General features: G+C 38.3%; 1 protein-coding gene across 1 annotated transcript; it reads left to right on the forward strand.

Moving 5' to 3' along the window:
• Positions 1-136: 136 nt before the first annotated feature.
• LOC124138805 (tRNA selenocysteine 1-associated protein 1-like) lies at positions 137-13,124 on the forward strand. Its single transcript, XM_046505678.2, has 10 exons — positions 137-287; positions 3,437-3,534; positions 4,949-5,048; positions 5,845-5,897; positions 7,173-7,276; positions 9,373-9,520; positions 9,843-9,993; positions 10,955-11,000; positions 12,368-12,426; positions 12,702-13,124. Exons 1-10 carry the CDS (start codon positions 255-257, stop codon positions 12,774-12,776), a joined length of 867 nt encoding a protein of 288 aa, XP_046361634.1. The 5' UTR covers positions 137-254; the 3' UTR covers positions 12,777-13,124.
• The last annotated feature ends 961 nt before the right edge of the window (positions 13,125-14,085 follow it).

The raw sequence follows: 14,085 nt of genomic DNA on the forward strand, positions 1-14,085 counted from the left end.
GGCAAACATTATTATTATTATAGTTGCAGTATCAATAGATAATGTCATCAGCTGTTCATTACAAAATAATCAAAGAATTGGTTTTTAGATCAGGCTATTGTGTTATTTGTTTCATAATAAGAAGATTAATGCGTCATTGCTCATATTATAAAACGTCACCATTTCTGGTGTAGAACTCTTCAACTAAAGAGATCTGATTATACCACGTTTCCGGTTTCAAGAAATTGCTGTTTTCAAGAATTTACCAGTGCAGTATGGCACTCAGCAGTTCGCTGTGGATGGGTGACGTGTGTACTTTGTCAAAGACTGATTACTAAACTCTTAACCACATGCATGTTTCACCTCGCAACCATTTCATTTGGTGAAAAGCACCCCAAAACAGCTGATGACAATGACGAGCCAGCATATGGTGGCACTCTGTGAATGACAATTTTATAGACGCAAAATGAATAATACTTTAGATATGATAGTACCAGTATCATAGTACAAGCACTAAGCAGTCCAATCAACTTATTTAAATCCAAGATATTGAAACTGGAAATAAAAGGACCTGGAACAAAATGATCTCTTGAAATAATTTCATTTAGATATCATTCACTGTAGATTTAGAACTTTGTGACTTACAAATGTACACTAGCCGACAAGGCTACAAATTCAAATTGTTTTTAGTCCATTTTCTGGGCTCAGCAGTTAACACCATGTTTTCGGTCAACTGTATGGGGAACAACCAACAAAAGTGTCAAGCACTTAACTTGCATGTGTTTATGGTGATGTTTGTAGCATGGATCAGCTCAAGTAGTTTGGGATATTTAATAAATAAGATGTCACAGAACTAGGCCCTATTTAATGCACATTTTCCTGTCTTCATTATTGGATATTTGAATCACAGCAAGAAGCCAGGCCCAAAGAGGTTACAGCAGCTCCCCTGTAAGCCTCTAATATTCATAGATATCTTTGGGGGCATATGTAACCCAGGGCCTAGATTTTCGAAACGATCGTAGCCCTAAAATTATAGTAAATTTATCGTAAGGAAATCGTAGGCTATCGTAGCATATTTTCGGAACTATCGTAGCTCTAAGATATCTTAAGATTGTCGTAAATCTAAGATAGCCCCATACCTGTCTTAAGTTTATTTTATCTTCATCCAAGATGGCGGCATACTTTTCCATAGATATTTTGCCAAACAATAAGTCTGCTTTATGTTTAAACATTGACATTTCATTTTGTAAAACTGAGTGATTCAAATTGAGACTTCGAAAACACGAATAAAGCATCAAGGATTTCACGTCAAAAATGTTCTTAATCGCGACAGCGATCCACATAACTGTGGAGTCGATAGCTTACAATATTTTTCTATCCGAGTCCATGCTGAAGAAGTGTAAAACAACATACCTTTTCGATAATTTGGGAAGGATAAAAACAGAAGGTGTCGGCAGGCAACAGTAATGACCGTGACCTTATTGATAACTCAGGGGGAGCTAATCTTAGTTCAAACTCTAGTTGAGAGTGGTTTCCCTTTGTATTCGCCTGGGACACCTTGCTCTATGTTACAGTTTTCATAAAGCGCAGAGTTCCGCTGTTATATTTTCTGGATCGCATTTGTGTCAATGCTTTAGTCTTTATTTCACATTTTATAAAATGATATGACTCTACATATGAAAAAAAACCCATAAAGGTTTCGCATAAGTTTTTTACATCTAAAATCGTGTGGGACGGGTGGTTTTAATAATTGAATTTTAACTAAACAGTGTAGTATTTATTAACTTAACAAGGAAATACATGTGGTCAAATATTTCTATACAATATTCAATATTTTTCTTGCAACAGTAATTGTAATTTGTTTCGTTTTAAATTCAATACCTATGTTATCTATATCCTCTTGATAAAAAGTGATTAAAGAGTCTGTTGAACAATTGCGTTCTTTAAAAACAGGTCCAAAATTCACTTTCCAATATATGTTCGCAGAAAAAAAGTTTATTGAATGAAATTTACTGATCAATATAAAATACACATTTTCAACACAATAATCTTTGCATTCAATAAACCGGTTTTAAAATATTTTGGTCTTTTTAATATTTAAGACTACATCTTCCCGTTTTATGTTTAAATTATATCTATCTATATACTTGAGATCATTCAGACAATAAAATCGTTGTATAGGGTCTTCGGAAAAATACTAGTAAATGATCCTCAGCAATTCCTTCAGACAAGCCAAACATCATTGAACTACATTCTGGAATAGATTTGACACATTACAAAGTATTTCGCTCCTCAGCCAGATTTAAATGAAATCAGACAAATCAGTTTATTAGCTCTACTTAATTTAAAAGGATAGAAAATGACTACATATGTATGTTCACGTTAACTTGTGGCGTTCCATAAGACAACATAACTTGACAATTCCTAAATTATCTCTCTTTGCGAACGAAAATTAGAGTCACTTTTAAATTTTGAAAATAATTATGGATCTAGATAGATAAAAAAATAATTTCATCATCTAAATACTAATAGCTTGATATTGAATTTAAGTCCTTGGTTAATTCGTGAAATATATTGAATACATAAGTAACAAAACAAACCTTACAAGCTTAGATTGTTATAAAAACCTGCTTGTGGGAATCTATCTTATCTTAACCTTAAGATATCTTATCTTTAAACGTAAGTTGTTAAGATTTATCTTAGCTAAGATCGTTTCGAAAATCTAGGCCCAGTGGTCTAAAGTGCAGCAGTTCACTGTGCAGTGTTGTGTCCCTTAACAGTGCAATAATCCTATTATCATTGGTTACATCAAGTACAAACCCATGCTCGCTGATTTCACCAAAGTGGTTAACATCAAGGATATGCATCACTATCATGCTTTCCTACCAGAGTAATACTGCCAAGATATAGCTGAAATACTGTTCATATAGGCTTTAAACCCAACACACTCACCCTATTAATATCTTCAATAATATATATTTTATTTTGAAAGTCATACACTCACTGGGATCGACAGATATCATTGTTATACTTCAAAATAAAATATATCAATTATGTGATTTTAGGCTGTTAGTCATCAGTGGTTATGAACCTGAGTGTAGGGGCCACAGGTGGCCCAGTTGTCTGAGGCACCGTAAATCACTATGCAGAGTTGCATCCCTTAGGTAAGCCAGATTGTGGGTTCGAATCCTGGGGCACCCCATTATATTTCTAGGTTTGTCAGCACCAAACCTGTGCTCGTGGGTTTCACCAAAGTGATAAACATCTGAAACCTGTATCACTTTGGTCTTTCCTTCCATTAAGCTGACACGCTGTGATATAACTGAAATACTGTTCAAAGCGGTGTTAAAACCAACACACTTACTCACTGCCTGAGCGTGTGAAATATGTTGAACAACACACATTCTGACATTTCCTATTCTATTGTGCAATGTATGCATTTTCACATATTTTGCAGCTGGATACATACATGGATGAATTGTTTATCAGTGGGGCATTTCAACAGCTGGGAGAAAATGTGCTGCATGTGAAACTCATCAAACACAAGAACACAAGGTAAGTCTAATCTGGCTGATGTACTTTTTGTATATAGTTGTTTCAATTTCATTCCTGTTATTTTACATATATTTATCAGATATGCAGTTGCTAGTAATCAGTTGCTAGTTTCATTTAGTTTTTTCATTCTTTCCTGAGGAAAGGGAGTTAACTGACTGTAAAAGTCCAGTTTCCACCCTTGCCTAACTAGGCTGGAATTTAATGTCCCTTCTATGTCCCTCCTATTGACCAATGAGATCCACCTCTCATGTCACTTCAAACAAAATGGCGACGCCCATTATCTCCCTTGCCTCGGGAAGATGGCTTAATCAGCCAGCTGTTACACAGTGTATCTGTCCTTCTGTGTAACCTGCAAACTGTCCCATGTCCAGAAGCTCCATGTACTGATTGGTCAAGCTAGCACCTGAGTTTACCTATTGTTAAACTGCATGTTTTGATCAACCTGCATACTGCACATGACAGTACTGCTCAGATCAGCAAAGGGTAAAGTTGCCATCTTAATCCTTGATTATTATCATAATCAGATTAGTGAAATGTCCATAATCTTTACGTTGTATTAAATTAATACAGTATGTTTAAAGTGGGTTTTTTTAAGTAAACTAAATGTATATAATATAAAAGTTTCTATCTTATTTTTTTAATCTTCATACAGTGAAGTAAACAGTCATATCACTAAAATAAATTATATCACTTCTTGTGAATGAAAGAATGAATGAATGAATGAATGAATGAATGAATGAATGAATGAATGAAATATGTGCGTAAGTGTTGTTTTTAACTTCTAAAATGTTTTATAAGCTGAAAGGCTTTTCTAAATAGTGTTTGTAAAATACGGATTCGGATGTGATGATACATGCGAATCACTGTAAATAGAAAGTGTGTATTACTGTGTTCAACATATTAAGTGTACAATGGTGTTTTTAGTCTATCTTTTATTCAATACAAGTTTCAGATTTTTGTTCACATATGTTAATTTTATGTTGATATTATTATTAGGCGTGCCAGAAATTTATGATCATGAATTCGAATCTCAGAATCGTCATGAATGTTTCTTGGATTTTCGGAAAGACTTACTCCTGTATCCCTCCTCCAAAAGTTATATATGTATGCATTGCCCCTCAATCCTTTAAGCATATATATATATGTTTATGTGGGGAAGTCTCACAGGATTTTCAGCACCATGATGATACACCTGTGTGTGGGGGTTTCACTGGAGAGATAGATGCCTAAGACCTGCAATGTCCTACATCACTTACACAAGTTTAAGAGTGAGATATCATTGTATGTGTAAGGGTTTGTGTGTTTCTAATGTCAAATAAATCACATTTTGTATGAAATATTTTTAAAGGAGCCTTGCTGTCACATTTGGTTTCACCGTGGCTGCCTCATTGCTATGTAATATTCTATTTTTCAGTGCCTTGGCTGGATATTGCTTTGTTGAGTTTGGTGATGCAGAGGCAGCCAACAGGGCCATGTTGAAACTCAATGGGAAGATCATCCCTGGGAGCAACCCTGTAAGTACAGGAATGTGAAATTTCCACAGAAATGCGGAAAATCGTGTTATTTAAAACAGTAGTCCTTGGAAAAAATCATCTTCCGCGTAAAAATATATTATGATCAAAGATTTAAAAAAAAACACTCTGAAAAATGTTATCGAAAACCGGACAACCGTCGCCCAATTTTTTAAATGTACTGATTTAACCATGAAATTTTACTGCATCCGCCATCTTTATTTATTTGACTTATTGACTTTTTACATTTCTTGCGGGGGGGCAAGAGTTTTCCTCTTTTTTCGGGAAAACCTGCTCACATCCCTGAAGTAGCCCCAGGGCTTTACCCACACAGATCCAGATGGGGGTGCTGGGGTGCACTGCCCTTTTTGAAGCACCCTTAAAAATTTGTTCACTCAGATAGGTGATCGATGATACTGAGGGTAGAAGTATGACAACAATGTTTCTCTCATTTGGCCGTATATTTGAAACAAAATTACACAATTCCTGAACATGATTTGCCCAATTACAAAATGCACCTTCTTTGTCCTGTAGTTGTTTCCATGCTTGGCTTTGCCTTTAATTGGCTTTTTGCATCTGTTACTTGTTTAAAGAAGTTTCCCAAACATGGAATAAGCATTTTAAGAGCATTTTTCTTTTTTGTTGTGTCGTTTAACTGTTGGAAGTGATGAGGGGGAGGTAACTCTTGCCTTGTCATTCAAGCAGAACATTTCTTTCAGTCTTCTTTGTTCATGTCAAAAATGCTTTATGGCTTTTTTTTTTAATGCACATTATTGATACATAAGTGGGTTTTTTTCAGCCAAGACGGTTCAAGCTAAACCCAGCTAGTTATGGAAAAGAACACATGTTATTGTAAGTAGAGGGCTCTGTCTAGATATGTTTATTATGATGTAATATTACTCTGCCTAACTTGTTGCAGCATGTTTCTTTGTAGTAAATTTAAATATATTGTTTCTTGGAAAACCTTGTGAGTTGACAAGTTTCACATTGCTGAAGTTATGCTTGTATGAATTCAATATCAGCTCAGAAGTTATCTCCCCTTGACCATCACCTGACATGACTTGATGACGAATGATGTTCAGTCTTTGAAATCTTTGAATAAAAAATGTTCAAAATCTGGGTTGTCAGAGGATTTTTAGCAAGATCTCATTTCTCAAAGGTTTTTACATATCTCAGTATACAGATTAGTGGCTTAACATCAAGACATTGAATTCATGTAATGTTGGAAATACATAGTAGTTTCTCGGAAGGTACTGTTCATGCAATTCGGCATACACCGTGCATACAAACAAGAAATGATACTCATCCTCAACAAAACCTTTTTTACAAACATTGCAAAACCCTCATTTCTTGGAACATTTGCATATTGTATTTCCCTCAATTTCGAATAACCATGAGAACATTATACAGTTCACTGCTTTTTCAATACACCACATTCATGAAATTCTGTTTTTATGTCATTTTTATGTTTCAATAACTATCTTCTATTTCTGTTATCGTGGTACAAAGGTCAATGTTATGTTTATTTTGTTGTAATAAAAGTAACCATTGCATAGATCCACTGATTTATCTTTAGAAGTGCACTTACAAAGTCTATACATTTAACATATCTAAATTATCTGTTATACAAATTTGATATGAACTTAGCCTTATTATTAATCCATTGTACAATGTGATTATATATGTCCATGTTTACCTGGAAAAAGAAATATCAATAAGAAATACAGTTCGATAACAACATGCAGTGTTATTATGTCAGGCAACCAGATTTACAGTATTGGATTGTCTTAGTTTGTAGAATGGTGCTACTCCAATTCTCTTCATCAGAAAGCACTGCTTGACTTGTCCTTAAATTCGAATTAATTCACTTTTTGTTTCATATATGATGCTTTGTCTTTGACGATGTGTTTTTTAGTGAAGGTTTCTCAGCTGCATTGATTCAAAACTGTGTTTGACTGACTTCAGCATGAACTAAAGCACTCGACTACAGCATGTGGGCATGTGCAGTGAACTCAAAACAATCCAGCAGACATCCTTAAATGCGTTTCTTTTGTTGATCTGTGTATGTAACAGAGCAGAACATGAAACGTTTGTGATTTTTGAATCTGTATTGACTTTCCATTGCAGACCCGAGTTTTCCTTGTTTGTTGGTGATTTGTCAAGTGATGTGGATGACTATCAGCTGTACAATGCCTTCGCCAGGAGGTACAGATCTGTCAGAGCTGCCAAAGGTAAGGGTGAACTCATAACTGAGAGCAGTTGTGTACTGCTAAATAGACTTAAACATCAGAACCCACCTGGCTATATAATCCATGCAGTAGATAACAACAGAAGGAGTGGAAAGCTCCCTAATTTAGGACCTGTGGTATATCTATCTGGGTTAGAATTGGTCTTCAGCTACCCATGCTTGTCATAAATGGTGACTAACGGGATCGGATAGTCAGACTCGCTGACTTGGTGGATGCATGTCATCAGATCACAATTGAGTAGATTGATGCTCATGATGTCAATCACTGGATTATCTGGTCCAGACTGGACTATTTACAGACCACCGTCATGTAGCTGGAATATTGCTGAGTGCAGCTTTAAAACAGCAAACAAACCTAATTTAGGATTTGACATTTACAGTGCATGTGTTGAGTTGACGTGGTGCTTTGACGAATGTCTGTGTCACGCTCCACAGTAGCATGTGCACAGTTTAACATTCCATCGCTTCCCGTACACAGCTTCACACTCCATCGCATCCCGTACACAGCGTAACACTCCATCGCATCCCGTACACAGTGTAACACTCCATTGCATCCCATACACAGTGTAACACTCCATCGCATCCCGTACACAGCGTACACAGTGTAACACTCCATCGCATCCCGTACACAGTGTAATACTCCATCGCATCCCGTACACAGTGTAACACTCCATCGCATCCCGTACACAGCGTACACAGCGTAACACTCCATCGCATCCCGTACACAGTGTAACACTCCATCGCATCCCGTACACAGCGTAACACTCCATCGCATCCCGTACACAGTGTAACGCTCCATTGCATCCCGTACACAGCGTAACACTACATCGCATCCCGTACACAACGTAACACTCCATCGCATCCAATGCACAGTGTAACACTCCATTGCATCCCGTACACAGTGTAACTCTCCATCGCACCCCGTACACAGGGTCACACTCCATCTCATCCCGTACACAGTGTAATACTCCATCGCATCCTGTACACAGCGTAACACTCCATTGCATCCTGTACACAGCATACACAGCGTAACACTCCATCGCATCCCGTACACAGTGTAACACTCCATCGCATCCCGTACACAGGGTCACACTCCATCGCATCCCGTAAACAGTGTAACACTCCATCACATCCCATACACAGAGTAACCCTCCATCGCATCCCGTACACAGCGTACACAGCGTAACACTCCATTGCATCCCGAAAACAGTGTATCACTCCATCACATCCCATATACAGTGTAACACTCCATCGCATCCCGTACACAGCGTACACAGCGTACACAGCGTAACACTCCATCGCATCCCGTACACAGTGTAACACTCCATCGCATCCCATACACAGTGTAACACTCCATCGCATCCTGTACACAGTGTAACACTCCATCGCATCCCGTACACAGCGTACACAGCGTAACACTCCATCGCATCCCGTACACCATGTAACACTCCATCGCATCCCGTACACAGCGTAACACTCCATCGCATCCCGTACACAGCGTAACACTCCATTGCATTCCATGCACCGAGTTGCACTACACTTCAGTCCCCTGTTCAATGTTGAACCAACTCGCAAAACATTTGAGTAGGCAGTGCACAGAATTTGGGCAAACATATTTGGTTTGTTACAGGTAGAGGAGTCACACATGTGGTGTATGTGCAAGTCATGACGATGATATTGACTACGCTTCCGTGGACACATGTTGCTCATAAGACTATAAAGAGATCCGTGTGACGAGTTGTTAGCCGAGACAGGACACGCACATATCCATCGTTCTACTTGTCACGGATCACCGGCTACCCCTTTCTTCGCCAGTGGGCGGACCTCATACATAGTTTTATGGGATTTATTGTCAGGTGACAACTCAACTTATCCTGGCTTACCAGTAGAAAATGTTATTTACGAACAGTTTTTTTAAATATTTTTTTAGAAATGCCCAGGCTCATAAAGTGTTAAGGAGTCTGCTCATCTTCCTTGACCAATGTCTCAGTTTTCAGGAAATATTAAGTCAGCATTTCATGTTGTTGGCTGTGTGGTACTGGAGTCTTGATATCAGTCAGTATGTATTTGTGTCTTCAGTTGTTCTCGATTCAACTGGTGCTACAAAGGGCTATGGGTTTGTCCGCTTCTCTGAGGAAACTGACCAGCAGAGGGCTCTCATCGAGATGCAGCACATGACCGGCATAGGGCGTAAACCAATCAGAGTCAGTCTAGCATCGCCAAAAAGGTGAGGAACAAGCCTGGGTCAGCCTAAGCCCAAACTGTCAAGTTGACTATCCCAAACAATCAGTTCCTGCAGATTTCTTATGAGTTTATCACAGAAGCAAACTGTCACTAACCGAGTCTGAGTCAGTTTGTCTACTAATGTTAAAGGTATCCTGAGGACTAGTGGAATTTCATGTTTTTCAGGGGTTGACTTTTTGGGTTTTTTGGGTTATCACTTCGGACTAGAATATGTTTCAGGTTAATGTGCTTCAGGTTTATGTTAGCAAACTATATATACACTCTATGTACTATCAGTATGATCACAACTGACTGACTTGCTGCAGGCTGTCCGATGGAGGTGGGTCCTACTCCTCATCCTCCGGCTACTACCCTCATTACAACAGCTACTACCCCAGCCCCTACTCCTGGGGCTCCTACATGTACAACTACAACCACATGCACCCCAGCAGCTCCTCACACCACCCAGATGCCCATGTAAGTAGTCTTGGTGATGTGTGTTATTTGATGATGATGATGATGATGATGATGATGATGATGATGATGATGATAATGTTTGAAGCGGATGGTGATTAATGATGTTTGATAATGACACAGCAACAGACTGAAAATAACTAAATCTGGACCAGACAATCCAGTGATTGACATCATGAGCATTGATCCACACAACTGGGATAGATGACATGCAATCAAACAACTCAACGAGTCTGACCGCCTGATCCATTTTGTCACCTCATATGACAAGCGTACCCCATGGGGATTCCGGGTTAGAGTAGGTCTGCAGCAACTTATTCTGGTCATTAATGGCGATTAAATGGATGAGGAGGTCAGGCTCGGGTATTGGGTTGGGTGCATGTCATGGTACCTTGACAGCGTGGATGTCACAACTAATCAACAAACAAATGACAGGCATAGGTTGCTGGGAACATTTATTCCTATCTGGGATACCCACAGGTCATGGGTTTGAGTTCAGGTTTGCCCTAATTTGAATTGGGGGCGCTGCGATTCGCTGTGCAGAGTTGCCTCCCTTGGGCATGCCAGAAACCTATGCTTGTGGGTTGCAAAGTGGTAAACATCTTAGGCATGTTTTTTCGAGAGCTGTCTCTCAACACAGGCTGACTGAAATACTGAACTCACTCACTTACTTATCCACAGTTGGGGCAGTAGGGTAACCTAGTGGTTAAAGCGCTCTCCCATCATGCGAAAGACCCGGGTTCAAATCCCCTCATTGTTTCAAGGTGTGAAGCCCATTTCTGGTGTCCCCTGCAGTGATATTGCTGGAATATTGCTAAAAAGGCATAGAACCATACTCACTCACTCAATTATCCAGAGTCAATGTCACTTGAGTGTTCAAGTGATAAAGTTGAATACTTTTCAGATGATGACTTAAAAGTCTCTCTATCTTAATTTAAAGGTGATTTGTTAATTGTTTCACTAGGACTATTATGGGCAGTCCTATGATGAAGACATGGAGGCTTTAGAAGGTAAACCTGTTTTTCTGTTCTTTTTAAACATTTTTGTTAAAGTTGTTTTCTTTACTTTTATTTATTCTGTTATAACATTGTTGTTATTATTATATATTATGAAGCTGTACTTGTTGGATATATCTTTTTGAAATGTTAAAAGGAGTTGATGTGGAGGAATCTCAATTATCTATTGTTTATTTACAAAGGTTTTTACCCAAAATCTAATGTAGGTGGTCAAAAAGATCTCAACAGATATAACATAAATGGCCTCAGCAAAAACTTGGAGTCATTCTATTTCTGTTTGTTGGTATTGAAACTCCTACACTCAGGCATATCTGTACTAGCACACATTTTCAGTCTTTGCTTGAGAACCAAATGGTTTCAACTTTTTATCTATAATGTAATGACAGTTTGAAATTATGAAATGTGAGCATATTCTGTTGCACATTGTGACTGTATGTGGCCCAAGTTGTGCTGCACACACAAATCTAATTTCATTTTAAACATGGCTACTATTGCAGCCATATTGAAATGAATGTGTTTCCCGTTACTCAATCATTTCTGCAAATATCATTGTGAAATTGAATACCGGTATACTGTAAGTATGTAGTATTATCAGAGAGCATATGACAGGATATGGTATCTGGTATTATTATCAACAAGTGGTGTGTATTTTGTTTCATTTGCATAACTTTGACCTGTATGTACCAGGGTGCATCCTAGCTTATCCAGTGTATCGTTTAGCCAATCTTATGAAATGGAGCTATAATACACTCAAAGATCTATTGATGCAAATTTTGAACAAAAATAAAGTATGTGAATAAAGTATATGAATACACATTCATGTGAGTCTTGTGGCTCTTCTATTTTTATTAAGTGATTGTCTAATTTTGTACTTGAATGGCCATAAGTATTAACAATAGATTCTATGGCATTATAAACTCACCTGGCCTTAAGTTGCCAGTCTGAAGGAGCTGGACCTGTGAAGATCCGGGGTAGAATAGGTCTTCAGCAACGGCAAAAGGCAACTAACAGGATCGTGTGATCAGGCTCGCTGACCAGGTTGATGCATGTCATTGTATCGCGAATGTGTGGATCAATGCTCATGCTGTCAATCACTGGATTGTCTGGTCCAGACTCGATTATTTACAGATTGCTGTCATATAGCTGGAATATTGCTGAGTGCAGCGTTAAATAACAAACAAACTGAAGGAGCTGATCACTATATTTTAGTGTTAGTTTTTAGTCCAGTATTTATGCAGAAATATTTTGTTTTCAAAGCTGACTGCAACTTTTTGTAAGTGGCTGTATTTGTTGACATTGTAAACTATTGACAACATATCCAGGTGAGCTACAGTGCTGTGGCACTATTTTTTCTTTTGCAGATCCATGTGTAGAAGTGAACATCAACAAAGAGAACAGAGAATTTATGGAATCAAGCGAGGTGAGCAAGTGCATGTTCTTTCAGGCCACTGCAGCAATATTAGAATTTTATGGAGGACTTGGTTATGAAAAGCTTGTCACAGGACAAGTGTACAATTTCTATTGGACCAAATTATGTTTATCAATCATCTATAACATATCTCCATTTAAGAAGGACCTTAACTCAAGTCTGTTAAGTTTTTCAAGAAAGTTTAAATGAGGCTGTATAACAAACTCTCGTTTCAGTGATTTTGATAGCTGATTTGTATAACATCCAAGTCATTCTGCTTGTTTCAGGCATTTTTCGAAGCTCTGGAGAGATCTCGCTGGTTCCCTCTTGACTCGGTGGGGTCCCAGATTCCCACACAATGATGTGGTTCTGTTACTGATGAATGATGAAAGAAAGTTGATGGTGTGTGTGGATATAAGTGATCATGTCAGCTGGACCAGTCCTCGATAATCCTGTGTATTAAGTCTTCATTCTATTGTGATAAATACCATGGACGGATTTGCCATCACAGCTTTGTTTTGAGGCCGGTTTCTTTGACAATGCTAATGATAGACATACAATCAAATTACAATGTTCTTTCAAGCAGCAATGGGGGGCACGGGGGGCCCAGTCGTCTAAGGTGCCGCGATTTGCTGTGCAGAGTTGCATGCCAGAAACCTATGATTGTGGGTTTGAATCCCTGTTCGCCCTGATTATGTTTCTAGGTTTGTCAGCACCATACCCAAGCTCGTGGGTTTCACCGAAGTGGTAAACGTCTGAGACCTGCATCACTTCGGGCTTTCCTCCCACATTAAGCAGACACGCCATGATGTAACTGGAATACTGTTAAAAGTAGCATTTAACCCAAATCACTCACTCAATCAATCACTCACTCAAGCAGCAGTGTCACCAGTACTCATCTCGATTGTTGTGTGCCGTTTCAAATACAGCCGGAATGTCTTGTAGTGACTTACTTCCCCTGTGTTAGTTCTCAGGAAAACAACTTTTCCAACTAAAAGTTTATTTATGTCTTCTGAATTGGCTAAATATTTCGAGGGGAACACTTGATTGAGGCGTGATTTTGAAAGTAGTTCTTTGACGAACTTGCATTCAAAAAAGGCAGTTTGAATGGTTGTTGTTAAGTGGGAGAAATTCTGCGAAATTAAGTTAAAGTGGCGAATGGGTCCAGGGTATACAGTGGAACACTGTTGTCCTCAACTGCTGGGGTACCTGAGAAGTAGTTTAACTTATCCAGAATTTGAGACATCTGATGACCTGGTTACCCTGTGAGGAGTCGAAGCATCTGATCCATACCCTGGTTAAGCCAGGTGTTTTGCTTGATTGGTCAGCCTTGCTTCTTCCCATTCCTACCTTTTTCCTGTCTTTGAGTTTGCATAGCATATACTATTAAATTGTTAAGTGTTTGGTCCATTATACTTGATACAAATTCTAAGTTGTGCAAAGTTGTGTTTTTCAAATATTTTTAGGGTAATGTTTAACTGATTTTTAACTCTAGGGACTATAACTTGAGTTTGAGACAACTGCTAGATTTACTTATATGTTAATATTTCAGTTGTAAACAGACACAGTGGTGTTTTGAATAACTTTAAACAATTTTACTCAGACTTACAAATTGACAGAGCAACTTCTCCCTTTTATTTCTAACTGGAAAACGCAAGGAGTTGTCTCCCT

Source organism: Haliotis rufescens, unplaced genomic scaffold (genome assembly GCF_023055435.1).
Source record: "Haliotis rufescens isolate VD_foot unplaced genomic scaffold, xgHalRufe1.0.p SCAF_2, whole genome shotgun sequence".
In the NCBI taxonomy this organism is placed as follows: domain Eukaryota; kingdom Metazoa; phylum Mollusca; class Gastropoda; order Lepetellida; family Haliotidae; genus Haliotis; species Haliotis rufescens.